Source organism: Trichomycterus rosablanca, chromosome 25 (assembly GCF_030014385.1).
Source record: "Trichomycterus rosablanca isolate fTriRos1 chromosome 25, fTriRos1.hap1, whole genome shotgun sequence".
NCBI lineage: Eukaryota > Metazoa > Chordata > Actinopteri > Siluriformes > Trichomycteridae > Trichomycterus > Trichomycterus rosablanca.
The window spans coordinates 18573461-18592637 of NC_086012.1; the positions used below are offsets into that span (position 1 = coordinate 18573461).

The following is a 19177-nucleotide window of genomic DNA, read 5'->3' on the forward strand; positions in this document are numbered from 1 at the left end:
CACACAAGCCTTTCAGAGAAGAGGGAGGCTGTTATAGACTCCATGTCACTGGTCAAACCATTGTTCATTTTCACTGATCCTGTTCAGGGTCTCGGTGGGCGCATGACTGGAATACACCCGTAAACACGCCATTACAGGCCTTTGCACCCTTACCTTTTGATTTGCTCATTTTAGAGCAGCCAATCCACCTTCTGCATGTTTTTTTTGGGTGGGGGGGGGACATGAGGAGAACATACAAAAGTGAAAGATGAGTAATTGTAGAGGTAAGTAATGTGTAAACAACGGATTGGTGAGGTTTATCTGAGGGAACGTGATCCTGTTCTCACTCTGGAACAGCTTCAGAACCGGAACCATCTAACATCTAACAGAGCTGTACTGGAACATCACAGCCCAGACGAGGAGAACGTGCAGTGTGTGTGTGTGTGTGTGTGTGTGTGTGTGTGTGTGTGTGTGTGTGTGTGTGTGTGTGTGTAGAACAATGAGTAGATGAGGAAAACGTGCAGTGTGTGTGTGTGTGTGTGTGTGTGTGTGTGTGTGTGTGTGTGTGTGTGTAGAACAATGAGTAGATGAGGAAAACGTGCAGTGTGTGTGTGTGTGTGTGTGTGTGTGTGTAGTACACTGTGAGAACTGGGGGAAAGGTCACAGACCAGAACACCAGTACAAATGAGTCAGGAATGATTCGAATTACCATTTAACTCAGATCAGAACATGAATGTTGGTTTTTCTCTCTCTGGTGTTTGGTCTGTTTTGTTTATTTTAAATGTTTAAACATCAAAGACTTTTTTCTTTTTGAAGTAAATAATATATAAAACTCTTAACTTTAATCATTTTCCATCACAGCATCACCGTCGTGCTTTTAGTTCAAGTTATGTGTTGGTATAAATGGTCTTGATTCATTTTCATTGTTTCATTTTAATGTTTTGCCATCACTTCATCCTGGTCAGGGTCGTGGTGGGCTCACTACCATGGAATCACTGAGAACAATGCAGTAACACACAGGACAGAACGCCAATCCATCACGGTGCCTCGGCCAATCTCAGACACAGCCGGTCATGTGTACGGAGACGCCCGACCGGCTTCTTTTGTACCACCAACCTGTTTTCATCCCATCAGACCAGAGAATCAGGTTAGGGATTTCCCTCACATGTTGTTTATCACATGTTGTGAGCGTCTTCTTCCGTATCTGTGGACATTTGGAGCTCTTATACCTCTCTGACCAAGCCTGTACTTGCCTTGGTCAGAGAGGTGAAAGAGTTTTAGTACTGCTCTTTAGCCTTGATGTTTTAAAATCTTTATTTTAAAATGTGTATTTTTATGTTTCATGTACTCACATTGCACTTTTTATAAGCTATTTTACTATATTTTCTTTTAGTTTTTCATGTTCTTAATTGTATTAAAGCCCTTTATCTCTCTTGTTTTAATTTCATGTTCTTTTAATTGTAATTAAATGTTTGCAAGAAGTCTTTCTGAGATTCTAGAGCTCAGGAATGTTTTAATGCTTTTAATTTTTTTTCCTTATGTAAAGCACTTTAAATTGCCACTGTGTATGAAAGGTGCTATACAAAAAAACTTGCCTGTTCTTGCCCAGATGCCCAATTTGACTGAATGGGTCCAAAGTTTAATGTATTTTCACCCGGATCGATGTCCTGCCACAATTTACTCATGGAGATCCACAGATGGTTCCTTGGACTTCATGGTTTGGTGTAAATTGGGTTTTTTTTAGACCCTGTGGAACTTTCCAAACTCTGTGTAATCCGTTCAGATTGCAGCAGGTGGATTCAGGATCATGAAAGCAAACATGATGAACAGTCTGGAGGATCAGAGCGAAGGGTTCGAATACTTTAGTGAAGACGAGGTTTCAGTTGTTGATGTTTTCACGTCGTCATGTTGGGTGATTGAATGTAGAATCGGTGGTACTCTGTTCAGTACACTTTGTTCAACCTTATTAAAGACTGTTTATTTATATTTTTTATATATCCTTATATTTATATTATTTAATACATGTGTGAACACTTTTATATCTTTATATTCTTGAAAGCTGCTGTAAAGTTGTAAATTTCCCTCCTGTGGGATAATAAAAGGTTTCTTATCTGATCTGATCTTAAAACTGTGATTCTGTTTAGAATCAAACACAACAGTGTGTGAGGATCTGAGGGGGGGTGAATACTTTCTGAATCCATCACTGATATAGAAATGATGTTTATGCTCATATTAATCTGATATAAATGTATAGAATGAGTGCTCTGTGGTTTGGGGAGCTGGATATATCCTGTAAATCCACATGGTTGTTACATCATCAGACCCACAAAAAAAGAATGGGGGGGGGGGGGGGGTAGACCCGGCGTGCTCACACCGACCAATCAGGAGCGCGAGCTGCGTATAAATACAGGCGGCGCGGGCAGAGCGCGAGAGGAGTGCACGAGACTGCACAGATTTCTGCGCGAGACCAGCGACCCAAACGCACGCGCACGCGCGCGTTACCGAACTGAAGATGAAGCTGAGCGAGCTGTTCTGCATCACGGTGCTCGTGAGTTCCGGTTCCGGCGCCCCGCACTACGATCGGAAGGAGAAGCGGGTCCAGTACGCGCCCTGGGAGGACGTGAACGTGCTCGCGCACGGGCTGCTCCAGCTCGGACAGAGCCTGAAGGAGCACGTGGACCGCACGCGCGGCCAGATGCGCGAGGCGACCGTCAAGCTCGCGGTGGTGAACGGGAGCGTGAGCGAGCTGCGCGCGGCCACGCAGCACCTGCACGCGGACACCGCGGAGCTGCGGGCGCGCGCGCAGCGGCTGGAGGAGCGCGAGGGCCGCATCCTGAACGTCACCGCGGCGCTGCAGGAGAAGCTCGAGAAGAGCGCGAGCGGCAACCACAGCGACGCGCGAGCTGTGCAGGTACCCGCACGCGCACCCACACATCAAACGCACCGCGGTGTTACAATGTATCTGTAGTCGCGCTTTGATCTCCTGTAGTTCAGGGTTCTGCACCGTTAATCTGGGTCCTGTGCTTCAAGAACCGGTGTGAGGGTTCTGGTGGCACCATAAACGCTTCTTCTACAGCATCAGTGTACATTAGAAATCAACAGTTTAGGGATTAGATCAGAAACCATGTACATGTTCGGATGAAGTTAAAAATTATATAGTTTATATAGATAGACAAACGGACACATAGATAGATAGATTATAGATAGATAGATAGATTATAGATAGATAGATAGATTATAGATAGACAGACAGAATAGATAGATAGACAGACAGACGGACACATAGATAGACAGACAGAATAGATACAGATACACAGACATATAGATTATGTAGATTAGACACATATTCGGTGTTAGATTGGATCTACAGTCGTGTTTTGTTCTCTGTAGAACTTTTTGATCACTTCTAGTTCAGGGTTCTCCCCCGTTATTGTGGGTTCTGTGGTTCAAGAACCCATAAGAGGGTTCCTGGTGGCACCATAAACGGTTCTTCTGTAACATCAGTGTACATTAGACATGACTCCCACATCAACAGTTTAGGGATTATGATCAGAGTCCATGTGCATGTTCAGATGGAGTTGAAACAATGAAGGAACATTTTTTTGGCATCTTCAGTTGAAGCTGGTGTGCAGGAGCGTGCTGGACGTGCACCAACACGTCTGTGCAGAGGAACAGCATGAACCCTTCAACTCTAAATGTGCATGCACACAAACCCCCGTCCATTTACTTACGCCTCACTGCCTGGCTGTAAATATGAACCCGAATAAAACATTTGAAAGTTTTAAAGCTGTGGTGTGTGACGTTCTGAAGGAAACCTGATCCTGCAGGCAGCGTCCGATGGAAACGAGACCGGAGCATCAGAAATGTTTGGGGGTCATCACCTCCTCCTGCCTGGTCAACACACACAATCCCAAAAGTTACAGACTGCAGCTTTAAAGATGTAAAACCTCACACCATCGCTGATCAGCTCCTCTCTGAGTCTTGTACTTTTGGTTTCCAGCTGCTGCTCGAGACGCAGAACAAGCGCATCGATGAACTGGTGGAGCGGATCAAACTGCAGCAGGAAAAACTGGACAAACAGAACCTGCGGATCCGGACCCTGCAGAACCAGGTGAGTCCCGATGACCTGCACCGTCACACGCTGGTACGGTTCTGCTCCTCCACACCACACCAGTTCATCATGGTTTATACTGGTGTTCACAGATCCAGATGAAAACTGAGCCGTCAGTCTCCAGCAGTGATGAAGCTCCGGCGCTGATGGACCAGCGAGATGCTCCAGCAGGTGAGTTTCTCCTCAGTGATCACAAACACACATCAGGTTTGAGTCTGGGGAACAAAGTACCGTTAGATTAGGACCCACCAGTGCCGTGATCATTAAAGCGTCCAGCTTTAAAGCATGAGCACTAACGCTGGTAACTTTCCAGACTGCAGCTTTAATGAGGGCGTGGTTCTGATTATCTGGTGTGGAAGACGCGCCACCTCGGGTCCACATTATTACACGTCTGCTTAATCACCACAGACTAGTTGCGGGTTATCAGGTACCTATCATGAAGTTCCTGCAGGTTCAGCAGGTACACAGAGGTGCTGGAACTGATACTCCACCCAGATTAGATCTGAATATGTACAGTAGATCACTGCTCGTGGCTTTGTGGGGCCGTCTGGGCTGAAGGGGGTCTGGTCGGTTCAGGATGAAGCTCTGATGGGTGCATTTGGGCCTCTAGGTGAACGTGGTGTGCTGAAGGAGGACGGGTGGTTTTGGGTTCCTGTTTATAGTATTTTAGAAGTTCAGATGAAGGTTGTATTGGGAGTTTTCAGGTTAATAAATAAGTGAACCTTTATGTTTAGTTCTCAGTGTCGTTGGTAGCCGCTTTAAATAAACAAACAGATTCTCATAAAGTAAATGTGGTTGATTTTCCGGAATGTGAATAAATATTTTCCACACTGGTCAGGGCGTCTGAATAAATAATGACAGTAAGAACGAAACAAAAACCTATGCAAGTTAGACGTCACAGAAGATGAGGTTGCTGAAGCACCAGAGCAGCTCCAGACCAGACGTGGTTTCCAGTATGAGAAACTGGTTTGTGGAGTAAAGCTTTGAGTTGGAAGGTTTCCAAGTGGGTGAAAGTTTGGCGTGTGGTGATTCGGGGTCAGTGAGACCCCGGCGGGGGGTTTGGGTTTAGATCAGAGGGATCAGAGATCCTGGCGGTGATCCAGCCTGAACACACTGAGCCGATTATTTTTGGCTGATGAACTTTGTACAGACTTTTTTTGGGGCTGTTTAAGGGATTTTACTTCGTCATAAAAAAACACACACTTCCTCTGGGGGGGGTGGGGTGTGTGTGTGTGTGTGTGTGTGTGTGTGTGTGTGTGTGTGTGTGTCCGACCTTTCCCCCAGATCTGTCAGACTGGGACTGATCCCTCATCCTCCCTCCCTTCTGCACGCACACACACATGCAAGCATACACACACGCTATACACACAGCATGCAACACACACACTATATACACACACTACACACAGCATGCAACACACACACACACACTATATACACACACACTATATACACACACACTACACACACGTACACGTGTTAGTGTATTATTAGTAGTGTAGGTGCAGCACGGCTCAGTCTGCTCGGATCGGGTCTCACCCAGCTCTCCTGCACTCCCCTACCACGAGCTGTGCATCCCCCGTGACGTCACACACAGGCTGCTGTGCACGTGAACGGGGCGTGCTGCTGGTGGAGGGGGTCGCGGGGGTGTGTTAGAGGAATGTGTGTGTGTGTGTGATGAGCAGCAGATGATGGAAGGCAGCTTGGGAACTGGAGGAAAGGTCGTGTTTACACGCTGCGCCAGGAGACTGGAACAAAGCGCGCACACACACATGAGCGCGCACACGGACACGCGCACGCAGATCTTTGTTATTGTGCATTAAAACATTTATTTCATCACGATCTCTGGTGTTTCTGAGCTGATTCGATTCAGTCAGGACTCGATTCAGTAGAGACACCGAGTCCTGATTCATGATGCGTGTTTTAATGGGCATCAAAATAAGGCGAGATAAAAGAAGTGACGCGATTTTACAGGAATAAAACTATAAAAATACAAATAATGCACAATTAATATTCTAATATTGTAAATGAGATGAAAGCAGAAAATGTGACTTGTGCTCCTGCACTCTCAGTGTGAACAGGATTAAACCGAAATCATTAGTGCTGGAGGAAAGGGCCTGGATCACTGTCAACATTCTAATTCATCTTACCACTGTTTAATTCAGTTTCCCTAAACTGCAGCTACAAAGTAAATATAGTTTCTATATAATAGATTTATACAGCTGGTAAGAACGCCTGTTCTGGGGTCATATACATATGTGAGAGAGTGTTCGACTGCTTAGGGCAGGACTGGTTTACTGGTTTGGTGGGCTGATGTTGAAGGTACTGGACTGATGATCAGAGGATTCTGTCTCTGTTTCATCTCTGAGAATAAAAACATTTGATGGATTGATTTGGGTGTAATTGAACAGAATTACAGTCTGTGTGTGTGAGTGTTTATAATTGATCAGATCAGATGGTTTATGGGTGAATCGGATGATTTAGGACCAGAGAGGATTATTCCAGCGTGGTGTAAACTGGATCAGAAAATCAGATCAGTAGCTGCAGTCTGAATCATTCACACTAACGGATTTAGATGTAATAAAACATGGTGTTCTGTACCACAGATTTTATTTTATTTAATGTATTTTTTATTCTTTTTTCTAACAGTGACAACAGCATCAAACTGTCATGAACTCTTCCTGAGAGGAGAAACTAAACGTGGACTTTACACACTTCAACCCTCCGACTCCCAACCCATCGACGTCTACTGTGAAATGACGTCCGGTACGTACTGGAATGATCATCTCTCATTTATACCGAGCTTCAGAGAATTTATAAAAGATTTACTGAATTATAACATAAAACCAATTAAAAATAATAACGCAATAAAAAAATAGACCAGCATGAATCCAGTCACTGTCTGAACTGCAGCTTTCAGAGGCACAAAATAGAAATCAGGAAATAAAGTAGAAGTCATTTTGGTGGATTATAAGAGCTGATGATTCTGTTTATGTGAACGAAGCTTTTTTTAAATTTTGTACATGCAGAAGCCGGATGGACGCTGATCCAGAGACGCCAGGACGGATCTGTTGATTTCGATCAGCTGTGGGACGATTATCGCAACGGATTCGGAAACCTGAACGGTGAGTCTGGAATCTGTCTGGGTGGTTTTGATTGACGAGGAACGTCGTGTTTCAGTGGTGTGATGATTCTAATTCAGTAATAAACATGTAATTAAACTCATTCTGATCTTTTATCTTCGTCTGCAGGCGAGTTTTGGCTCGGACTGGAGAAAATCCACCGTCTGACCAGAGACGGAGATTACATCCTGAGAATCCAGATGTCTGATTGGCTGGACGAACACCGGGCCGTGCAGTACCGCTTCCGTCTGGCCGGAGAGAAACAAAACTACTCGCTCCGGATTTTGGAAAGTCCTGCTGGGAATCTGGAAAGTGCTTTAAGCTCCGAGTCCTCCTCCGGCCTGCCCTTCTCCACCCGCGACCGGGACAACGACCAAAAACTCGACCTCAACTGCGCCAAACATCTATCTGGTAAGCATTTCTTAAACCCTGGAGATGTGGGAGCGCCGCAGGACGGAGAGTTGTTTATAATGAACTGAAACTCTATAAAAACGTGATTTGTTTGTTGGTTTGCAGGAGGCTGGTGGTTCTCTAACTGCGGTCGCTCCAACCTGAACGGCAGATATTTCATTACTCCACCCAAACAGAGGCACGAGAGGAAACAGGGCGCCTTCTGGAAGACCTGGCACAGTCGATACTACCCGCTGAAGAGCACGACCATGATGATTACGTCCGCACAGACGCAGAACGAATCATAAACCCTTCTGATTGTGCTGCAGACTTTACCCGGCCACGCCGCTCGTGTACATTGTGAAACGGAGCTTTCCAAGAATTGATGGGTGCTCACAAGGAGAAATTGGCCGACATCCAGATCTGCATGTCGGAACAAAACTGATGGAATTCTCACGAACTGAAAAACATCTTTAACACCTGAAGCTGCGTTCGGTTCAGATTTAGGTTTATTGGTGCCTGTAGGTTTACAGACGATGTAAAAATGTGGACCAAACGTGATCGAACGTGCAGTTTAATTCATGTGTGATGAAAAGCTCGATTTATCCACCATGAGATGATGTGAGATGGATGGATGGATGGACCACGCCTTTATTTGTCATATATACAGATACACATGTGCGGTACAATGTAATGTTTCTTGTGTACGGCCCCCAGGAGCCGAGAGGATTTAGGGTTTTGCTCGAGCAGAGCTGGGATTCCAACACACAACTTTTCGGTCCCTAGCCCAAAGCTCTACCCACTAGTCCGATGTTTAGTGTTGAGGATGAAAGAGTCGGTTCTTCTTTTCTGTTCTGTTTGAATTGGAGTTTTGAGGAATAAACGTGGACGTTCCTGTGATGATTTCAGTCATATTGACTGCGGCTAACAATCTTCCTGCTGTTAAATATTCAATAATAATTGTTGTTTGTACGTAAGAGATTTTATATTATTATACATGACTGTTCGTTTCTGTTTGTGTTTTTTGTATTTTTTTCCCTCCTAATTTATGTTTCTAAGAAACTTTTATTATTTTTTACGAGATAAAAGATCTCAGATGTGACAATAAATGTATTTTTAAAAAGCATTGTGTTCTTTCTGGATTTTGTTTTAGGCCCTATAAGCTCAGTTATTTTGGGGACTGTGTGTTGGGTGTGTGTGTTGTGGGTGTGTGTGTTGTGTGTGGGTGTGTGTGTATGTGTTGGGGGGTTTGGGTATGTGTGTGTTGGGTGTGTGTGTGGGTGTGTGTATGTGTTGGGGGGTTTGGGTGGGTGTGTGTTGGGTGTGTGTGTTGGGTGTGTGTGTTGTGTGGGTGTGTGTATGTGTTGGGGGGTTTGGGTATGTGTGTGTTGGGTGTGTTGTGTGTGTGTGTGTGTATGTGTTGGGGGGTTTGGGTATGTGTGTGTTGGGTGTGTGTGTTGTGTGGGTGTGTGTATGTGTTGGGGGGTTTGGGTATGTGTGTGTTGTGTGTGTGTGTGTATGTGTTGGGGGGTTTGGGTATGTGTGTGTTGGGTGTGTGTGTGTGTATGTGTTGGGGGTTTGGATATGTGTGTGTTGGGTGTGTGTGTTGGGTGTGTGTGTGTGTGTGTGTGTATGTGTTGGGGGGTTTGGGTATGTGTGTGTTGGGTGTGTGTGGGTATGTGTGTGTATGTGTTGGGGGGTTTGGGTATGTGTGTGTTGGGTGTGTGTGTGTGTGTATGTGTTGGGGGGTTTGGGTATGTGTGTGTTGGGTGTGTGTGTTGGGTGTGTGTGTATGTGTTGGGGGGTTTGGGTGTGTGTGTGTTGGGTGTGTGTGTTGGGTGTTCTAAGAAACTTTTATTATTTTTTACGAGATAAAAGATCTCAGATGTGACAATAAATGTATTTTTAAAAAGCATTGTGTTCTTTCTGGATTTTGTTTTAGGCCCTATAAGCTCAGTTATTTTGGGGACTGGGTGGGTGAGGTGTGTGTTGGGTATGTGTGTGTTGTGTGTGTGTGTGTTGGGGGGTTTGGGTATGTGTGTGTTGGGTGTGTGTGTATGTGTTGGGGGGTTTGGGTATGTGTGTGTTGGGGGGTTTGGGTATGTGTGTGTTGGGTATGTGTGTGTTGGGTGTGTGTGTATGTGTTGGGGGGTTTGGGTATGTGTGTGTTGGGTGTGTGTGTTTGTGTGTTGTGTGGGTGTGTGTGTATGTGTTGGGTATGTGTGTGTTGGGTGTGTGTGTTTGTGTGTTGTGTGGGTGTGTGTGTATGTGTTGAAGGGTTTGGGTATGTGTGTGTTGGGTGTGTGTGTGTGTATGTGTTGGGTGTGTGTGTTGTGTGTGTGTGTGGGTGTGTGTGTATGTGTTGGGGGTTTGGGTTTGTGGGTGTGTGGGTGTGTGTGTATGTGTTGGGGGGTTTGGGTATGTGTGTGGTGTGTGTGTTGGGGGGTTTGGGTATGTGTGTGTTGGGTTTGTGTGTGTGTGTGTGTGGGTGTGTGTGTATGTGTTGGGGGGTTTGGGTATGTGTGTGTTGGGTGTGTGTGTTGTGGGTGTGTGTGTTGTGTGTGGGTGTGTGTGTATGTGTTGGGGGGTTTGGGTATGTGTGTGTTGGGTGTGTGTGTGGGTGTGTGTATGTGTTGGGGGGTTTGGGTGGGTGTGTGTTGGGTGTGTGTGTTGGGTGTGTGTGTTGTGTGGGTGTGTGTATGTGTTGGGGGGTTTGGGTATGTGTGTGTTGGGTGTGTTGTGTGTGTGTGTGTATGTGTTGGGGGGTTTGGGTATGTGTGTGTTGGGTGTGTGTGTTGTGTGGGTGTGTGTATGTGTTGGGGGGTTTGGGTATGTGTGTGTTGTGTGTGTGTGTGTGTATGTGTTGGGGGGTTTGGGTATGTGTGTGTTGGGTGTGTGTGTGTGTATGTGTTGGGGGTTTGGATATGTGTGTGTTGGGTGTGTGTGTTGGGTGTGTGTGTGTGTGTGTGTATGTGTTGGGGGGTTTGGGTATGTGTGTGTTGGGTGTGTGTGGGTGTGTGTGTGTATGTGTGTGTATGTGTTGGGGGGTTTGGGTATGTGTGTGTTGGGTGTGTGTGTTGTGTGTGTGTGTGTATGTGTTGGGGGGTTTGGGTATGTGTGTGTTGGGTGTGTGTGTTGGGTGTGTGTGTGTGTGTGTGTATGTGTTGGGGGGTTTGGGTATGTGTGTGTTGGGTGTGTGTGTGGGTGTGTGTGTGTATGTGTGTGTATGTGTTGGGGGGTTTGGGTATGTGTGTGTTGGGTGTGTGTGTTGTGTGGGTGTATGTGTTGGGGGGTTTGGGTATGTGTGTGTTGGGTGTGTGTGTGGGTGTGGGTGTGTGTGTGTATGTGTTGGGGGGTTTGGGTGTGTGTGTTGGGTGTGTGTGTTGTGTGGGTGTGTGTGTATGTGTTGGGGGGGTTTGGGTATGTGTGTGTTGGGTATGTGTGTGTTGGGTGTGGGTGTGTGTATGTGTTGGGGGGTTTGGGTGTGTGTGTGTTGGGTGTGTGTGTTGGGTGTGTGTGTTGTGTGGGTGTGTGTGTATGTGTTGGGGGGGTTTGGGTATGTGTGTGTTGGGTGTGTGTGTGTTGGGTGTGGGTGTGTGTATGTGTTGGGGGGTTTGGGTATGTGTGTGTTGGGTGTGTGTGTGGGTGTGTGTGTGTATGTGTTGGGGGGTTTGGGTATGTGTGTGTTGGGTATGTGTGTGTGGGTGTGGGTGTGTGTGTGTATGTGTTGGGGGGTTTGGGTGTGTGTGTGTTGGGTGTGTGTGTTGGGTGTGTGTGTTGTGTGGGTGTATGTGTTGGGGGGTTTGGGTATGTGTGTGTTGGGTGTGTGTGTGGGTGTGGGTGTGTGTGTGTATGTGTTGGGGGGTTTGGGTATGTGTGTGTTGGGTATGTGTGTGTTGGGTATGTGTGTGTTGGGTGTGGGTGTGTGTATGTGTTGGGGGGTTTGGGTGTGTGTGTGTTGGGTGTGTGTGTGTGTGTGTGTGTGTGTGTGTGTTGGGTGTGTGTGTGTGTGTGTGTGTGTGTGTGTGTTGTGTGGGTGTGTGTATGTGTTGGGGGGTTTGGGTGGGTGCAGGACCAGACTGTGTTCACGTGCACACTGCATGCTGACCGGCCTACGTGCGCACACACACGCACTGGGTGATTTTCTTTTGTTCAGGAGGGGGATCAGGGTGAACTTACTGCTGCCCCCTACTGCTCAGATTCCGCACTATACTCAAACTCACACTTACTACACTTTATATTCTTCTGATCTGAACATGCAGAATGTTTATTAGATTTACAAACAGAAGATATAGATATCCTTTATTTGTCATATGTACATATACTTGTTTGGAAGCTGGGGTCAGAGCGCAGGGTCAGCCAGCCATCGTACGGCGCCCCTGGAGCAGACCGGATTAAGGGCCTCGCTCAAGGACCCAACAGTGGCAGGATAGCTGAGCCTGGAACCGCCAATCTTCCGGTTGATAGCTCAAAGCTCTACCCACTAGAGCTTCTACACACTTCCAGGGGCCGCTAGGAATTCTAGGCCCCCAAGAAATGTCATGTTTTGTGTATCGGGGCCCCTTGTACCATCACCTTAAAATTTATTTTGTAGCTTTACACACTGTTAACACACCTGTGTTAGAAATATGAGCAGTAGATGCTTGATTAAACATACCAGTAAGTGTGATAGCTAACTTAAACGACCCCTCTGTGTAAGAAAAGCAAGAGGGAAAATACAACTGATTCCACTTCTATTCCTTAATTGTGTCCAGAGGTTCTGAGATAGGCTCCGGACTCACCATGAACCTGATCAGTATGAATTAATCTTACATAAAATCAGACAGGTCGTAGGAACACCTGAGGAACACCTGAGGAACGCGCTTTAACTCCTTTTTGCCCTGAATCAGTTTGGATAGACTGGATTATTCTGTGCACTCTGGTGATCTCTGCTGACCGGTGTGTGCTGCAGACTAGCACATGCCTGCAGGACCAGGCTCCTCTCTCCATGTTTACTCGAACTGGACGGGCACAAATTACCACAGACCCAGTAACAACCCACGTGTGTGAGCGTGGATGTGACGTTCTGACGCGATCTGTTACAGGAGCTGCAGCACCATCTAGTGTCTGAGTTCTGTAACTGCAGGGTCAAAGTGAAGCAGCGTACAACCAGAAATACAACCATTCATTCATTCATTCATTCATTCATTCATTGTTTTACCGCTTTATCGTGGTCAGGGTCGCGGTGGTTACGAGTCCGAGTCTGTCACAGACCAAACACACACACACACACACACACATACTTAGGGAAACTGACCTAATTGCATGTCTTGTGAGTAAAAACCGAAGCACCCAGAGGAAACTTATAACGGACAAACATGGGAGAACATGCAAACTCCACACAGAAAGGATCCTGACCATGCAGCAGACAGAAGTCGCCAGAGTGCACAAGGGAACTGAGTATATAAAAACCGGGTACAGCATTTACGAGTACATTTTCAGCATTTAGCAGACGACTTACAGTACTGTATACTGTCTGAGCAATTGAGGGTTAAGGGCCTTGCTCAAGGGCCGTACAGCAGCAACCTGGCAGTGGTGGGGCTTGAACCAGTGACCTTCTGATTACTAGTCCAGTACCTTAACCACTAAGCCAAGGCAGAAAAACACATTTTGACTGTTGGAGAGTTTAAATGAAATATGGTTTTGCAGGATTATGGTTTTGAGATTATTATGATCTCATTGTTTAAGCTGTTGAAGCTTTAAATAATCGACTGCGTAACTCCAGCGTTTCCTCTTTAAACCCTTCGATGAGCGCTAATCCTCGCGGCTGTATTTATAACGGGGGCAGATTAAGAGTGTGAGGTGGTTAAATCCTCCTCCTGGACTTCTGCTCGCTGTTTCTTTATCTGCTCGACTCGAGAGCGGCACTCACACAATGAACTAAACTTCTGGTCTGTTTTGGTCTTTTTCTTCTATTTTATTTAATTTCTTTCATATTTTGACTTTATTTAAAGCTGCTGAACTATGTGGTGATGTTTTTCTAATCAGCAGAGTCGTGCAGTACTTGGTGCTTCGACTCTTTTCTGGTCTGTCCGTGTCGGTGCAGCGATGAACAACCCGAGACGACACTGGAAGCAGCTAATAAAGAGACGCTCGAGCCTTTTCGCCAGCCTCAAACTCAACGACAGCTTTTCTCAGAGCGTGGACGAGGAGGAGACGGCCATTCCCTTCTCACAGCAGAGTTCGATTAAACCCTGGACGTCCATGGACAGCCTGGACAGTCCTGCGAACAAAGTGAAAGAGTTCGGCAGTAAAAGCAGAGAGAAGGAACACGGCGACGCAGCCAAACTGCACAAGCAGCTCAGCTTAATCAATCTAAACGTAGGTGGGAAAGTCTTCAACATCCCCAAACGTTTAGCTGCCAAATATCCGAAATCACGGATCGGCGCTTTGGCGGTGTGTACGGACCCAGTAAAGCGGCTCAAACTCTGCGACGATTACTGCGTCATCAATAACGAGTTTTTCTTCGATCGAGATCCGACCTTCTTCCACTACATCTTCCACCTGTACTACAGTAACGTCCTGTGGGTGATGGAGAGCGTCTGTCCCGTTAACTTCGAGGAGGAAATCGATTTTTGGGGTTTGAACCTGAACGACACGCTGCGCTGCTGCCGAATTCTCTACGAAGAAAAAGTGGACGAGATCAGAGACCAGCTGAAAGTGAATAAGGAGCTGATGGCTGAAATCGAACCTCATCATGTCGAGGAAGGATTCGACGAGATGATTCTGGGTAGTTTCCGCAAAACTCTGTGGGATTTGATGGAGAATCCGTACTCGTCCATAGGAGCGAAGTTTTTCGCCGTGATGTCCACAGTGTTTGTGCTGGTGTCCATCGTGGCCATGGTTCTGAACACGGTGAGCGAGCTGAAGAAGTATAAAATCCACGGTAAGACCTACATGGAGTGTGTGGAGATCGTCTCCATCCTCTTCTTCACCTTCGAGTACTTTCTTCGCCTCCTGACCACCTGCGATGTCAAGACCTTCCTGAAAAGCGGCCTGAACTTCGTGGACCTGGTGGCCGTGATGCCGTACTTCATTCAGCTGGTGTTTGAGGTCTTCTCTGATCAGGAGGACCTCAACGTTCAGGGTGATCTTAAAACGATGGCGCGAGTCAGCAAGGTCAGCAAAGTTCTGAAAGTGGTGAAACTCATGCGCATCTTCCGCATTCTCAAATTAGCCAGGCACTCGACGGGCATGCGGGCGTTCGGCTTCACCCTACGCCAGTGCTTCGAACAGGTCTGCTGCCTGTTCCTCTTCATCATCATGGGAATCTTCGCCTTTTCTGCTCTGATGTTCTCGGTGGAACAGGATGTGGTCGGGACGCCCTTCAGCAGCATCCCAGACACGTGGTGGTGGGCGGCAGTAAGTAAATATCAACAATTCTCAACAATGGCGTCTACTCAGGGGTAGATTCTTATAGAAATCTGTAATACATTGGGAGGAACACACTATGTGCTCTGTATTTCTCCACCACTTATGGCAGTGCCCTGACCGGACAGTAGGTGTCACTGTTGCTGAGAGAAGGAGAAACAGACCTGGTTTATACAGGAGAGAAACATAAAACCGTTCTGATCTTCTTTAATTATTTACATTTCACTATTATTATAAAATAGTGTTTATTGTAGAAGCTTCATCAGATGAGTATTTTTTTATCCCGGTGTGTTTTCTGATCCTCCGTGCAGGTGAGCATCTCCACGGTGGGTTACGGCGACGTGGTCCCGGTCTCCTTCGGCGGCTGCGTGGTGGCGTTCGGCTGCATCTCGTTCGGGATCATTTTGAACGGGATGCCGATCTCCATCCTCTTCAACAAGTTCTCCGATTATTACGGCAAACTGAAAGCTCAAGAATTCACCAACAGCAAAGTGCAGCGCAGCCTGCAGCTCCGCCAACGACTCCGGGGGAGATTCAAGAACTGCTTCAGTCCTGAGGAGGACGAGAGTGATGATGAGCATCGGAACCACCACCGAGACAACTGACATCTAACACTCGTTCATCAGCCTGAGATACACTACAGGGAGAAAAGAATGTGGACGCCTCTTCTCATTATTGAATCCATGTGTTCCAGCCACAACAGTCACTAACAGGTGTAATAAATCTCCCAGTTTTGCAGCAACAGTTTATGGAAGGTCCCTTCCAGTTCAAGCTCTATAAAGACGTGAAGAAAAGCTTCAGCGTCCTGCACAGAGCCCTGAGCTCAGCCCCACTCAACAGCTCTGGGATGAATTGGAACATCGACTGATCAATCAGCGCAGGCACAAATTCACCCACACACAGACACACAAAGTCCTGTGAGAAGCTTCTGTAGAGTTTAGAGCTCGATTTTAATAGTGTTTGTTTTTGAAACGGGACATCAACACACTCACGGTCGGGCGTCCAAATACTTTTGGCTGTAAAGTGTTTATTTCATTTTACAGACAGATTAAGAGGTTTAGTTTCAGCAGATTGAGATCAGTTCTAATATTGTTTTGGTTGCTGATAAATCTGATTTGATGTGAATTATTAATGAACACGTCACACATTCCTCTTCTTACTGAGTTTTACTAAACGTCCCAACTTTTACTGGAAATGTTAGTAGTGTTTACTCCTGTAACCATGACAACCATCATAAAATCAGTGAGTTTATGACATCAGGAATCGTCCTGACAGGAAGGACGTGATGAATCTGGTGATTCTGCTCTGAGGGTTTAAACAGGATGAGGTGAGCGGAGCAGGTCCTGTCAGGACCATCAGCACTAATCAGATTAAAGTCTTAACGCATTAACCAGGGAACTAACCAGTCTGTAACCAGTCTATAACCAACCTGTAATGAGTTTTACAAAAAATAAAATTATGTCGGGAAGTACTAGGAAGCATTTCTGCTTCAGACTGATCTGGGTCGCAGTGAAACCTGTTTTAGAAACACTTTGCATACGGCAGGAAAACATCCTGAAGGTGGGGCGCTAATTAACCAAAAAGCATTCATTCATCTAATGATTTACACATTTACACCTTCATTCACTCATCACTTAATCAAGTCAGCTTCACCTCATCACTGACGTTCGCCTCACAGCGAGAAGGTCCTGGGTTCGATCCATACGTTGGGCGGCCTGGGTCCTTTCTGTGTGGAGTTTGCATGTTCTCCCAGTGTTCACGTGGGTTTCCTCCGGGGACTCCGGTTTCCTCCCGCAGTCCAAAGACATGCAAGTGAGGTCAACTGGAGATACAAAATTGTCCAGGACTGAATCTTGTGTAATGAGTAACTATCGTTCCTGTCATGAATGGAACCAAAGTGTAAAACATCACGTTACAATCCTAATAAACAAACAAACATCACTGACGTAAAGAAAACCAGGAGTTCAAGGCGTGACTCTTCGTGCCCGATACGGATCTCCACATGAACCTGCCTGGTGCAGGTGAAAAGAAGCGGTCGGTATTGCACACGTGTCGGAGGGGGCGTGTGTTAGTTTAATCAGGAGTGGAAATCTGCAGTAGTAGAGAGGAAATATGGTCTGGGAATTGGATATGACTAGATTTTATTGAAGAAAAAGTGCACAAAAAATGAAAGAAGACACGTCTGTTAGTTCTGGAAGAGTTTTTCTCTCATGTTTCAAGTTCTGAGAAGCGTCTCAAGACTTATTTTACTTCTGTTTTTTACATTTAATCTTTGTAAATAAATAAAGTTTGGAGTCTCCGAGCGTCTCTGCATCTCCGCTGGTTTGTTTCTGCTCTGTAGGAGCCACCAGGGTGGAAAAGTGTGATGGAAGTGAGTCGTAAATAAACTGACGCGTGGTTCGTACAACATCGTACAAACAGTTCGTTCACGTTACAAACAAACTTTGAATTAAAGACGGCAAGAAAATAAAGTCCTCCAGCTGGAGCTGATGATGATGCAGATGATACCTCATCAGGTTCCCTCACACTCGTAATTCCAGGATAATAGCCCGAGCGCCGGCGTCCCTTGACCTGATGCTGGATAATAAATCCTGAGTTTATCTGCAGCCTTGAGGAACGTTCACAGATCAGAACGTGATTTTCTGTTCTGAAGGACGAATGTAAACGCTAATCAGGCCGTGATGAAGGTATAAAACCCACCTGGACCTGAAAACTCCAAACCACTCCATCACTGCTCCAGACTCCAGTCAGCGCTCCAGTTTAGAAGAGACTCGCCCTGAATATGAAGTGGTTCATCGTGCTGATGGTTCTGCTGAGTGCTGGGAGTGATGGAGTCCAGGGGAAGGACGTGAGGGTGAAGCTCTGCGGTCGGGAGTTCATCAGGATGGTGGTGACGCTGTGTGGAAGTTCTCGACTGAAACGAGATGTTAATGACGTTCTCATCAGAACTCAGAGTAGGTCCAAATGATTCTTCTCACTGATTCAATCCGAATCTTTTTTAACTCTCAGTTTTTGGAGACGTCGTCTCATGTCCACTTTTTAAAACTCTTCTTTCCTGTAGCAGATCAGTTCAACAGCCCTGAAGATCAGATGGACCACAGCGCTCCAGACCACCTGATACCCTCCTCACCATCTCCACCATCACTCTCATCTTCATCATTTCCCATAATCGTGGATTCTCCTGGACCTTCAGAAAGCTCCGACAGTTTTCCCCCCTCCAGACGGCGGAGGGACGCGGGACCTGCAGGCATCTGCTGCAGATCAGGATGCACCAAGAGTGAACTGGTTCAGTACTGTTAACTCCAGACCTCCAAAACTACTGATTATAAACACGATTCTTCTACCAGCCATGATGATCCTTCTCTAGCTGCACTGATGGGATTGTTCAGATTCATCAACAGTGATTCTTCATGTCGTCATTTTCTCCTTAAATTTAGTTTAAAAATTAAATTAATGATTCTAAATGTTATTATAGTTCTGTAATGGTTTATTAATGACTCAATTATGAAACAGTAATGATTCAGTAATGATTCAGTAATTAGTCAACAATTATTCAGTATCGATTCAATAATGATTCAATAATGATTCAATTTTTATTCATAAATGATTCAGTAATGATTCAGTAATGATTCAGTAATGATTCAGTAATGATTCAGTAATGATTCAGTAATGATTCAGTAATTATTCAGTAATTATTCAATAACAACAGTAATAATAATATTAATATTAATAATGAATCAGTAGTTGATGGTTGATGGTTGGAGGAGAACACGTGTGTATTTTGTGTGTAACATGTTTAGTGTTTTTCTTATTTATTTTTTTCTTCTTTGCCATTAAAAGCTTTTTATTGCGCAATATAATATTATTTAATAGCTTTATAATTGTTTTATTATTGCTTTATTATTATTATTATTATTATTATTAACTGTTTATTTCTCCACATCTGCAGAAAAAATAATAAAATAAAAATAAATGCAAAAGTTCGTTTATTTACACACAAATCACCTGAATTAAAAACTGAATTGCACTAAATATAAAACATTAATAATAATAATAATAATAATAATAATAATTGATGTATAATTCTGTGTACTGATTTAATTTCACATTATTAATATTTATTTTATTTGCTTTATTGACAATTCAAGTTTAATATAAATCAATA

At 45.3% G+C, this 19177-nt stretch overlaps 3 protein-coding genes across 4 annotated transcripts; all 3 read left to right on the top strand.

Moving 5' to 3' along the window:
• The first annotated feature begins 1798 nt into the window (after window positions 1-1798).
• Window positions 1799-8728, top strand: angptl4 (angiopoietin-like 4). The gene is made up of 8 exons (XM_062987295.1): window positions 1799-1891; window positions 2390-2890; window positions 3980-4090; window positions 4183-4261; window positions 6740-6856; window positions 7120-7215; window positions 7342-7623; window positions 7729-8728. The coding sequence occupies exons 1-8, from the start codon at window positions 1799-1801 to the stop codon at window positions 7908-7910; spliced, it is 1461 nt and encodes a 486-aa protein (XP_062843365.1). The 3' UTR covers window positions 7911-8728.
• Window positions 8729-13689: 4961 nt separating this feature from the next.
• si:rp71-39b20.4 (potassium voltage-gated channel subfamily V member 2) lies at window positions 13690-15779 on the top strand. Its single transcript, XM_062987941.1, has 2 exons — window positions 13690-15003; window positions 15324-15779. Exons 1-2 carry the CDS (start codon window positions 13690-13692, stop codon window positions 15615-15617), a joined length of 1608 nt encoding a protein of 535 aa, XP_062844011.1. The 3' UTR covers window positions 15618-15779.
• Window positions 15780-17747: 1968 nt separating this feature from the next.
• Window positions 17748-18957, top strand: insl3 (insulin-like 3 (Leydig cell)). 2 transcript variants are annotated; one of them, XM_062988012.1, is made up of 2 exons: window positions 17748-17966; window positions 18074-18957. In XM_062988012.1, the coding sequence occupies exons 1-2, from the start codon at window positions 17795-17797 to the stop codon at window positions 18310-18312; spliced, it is 411 nt and encodes a 136-aa protein (XP_062844082.1). In that variant the 5' UTR covers window positions 17748-17794; the 3' UTR covers window positions 18313-18957. The 2 variants fall into 2 exon arrangements, with proteins under 2 accessions (XP_062844082.1, XP_062844083.1); XM_062988013.1 differs by having other exon boundaries at window positions 18077-18957.
• Window positions 18958-19177: the final 220 nt, after the last annotated feature.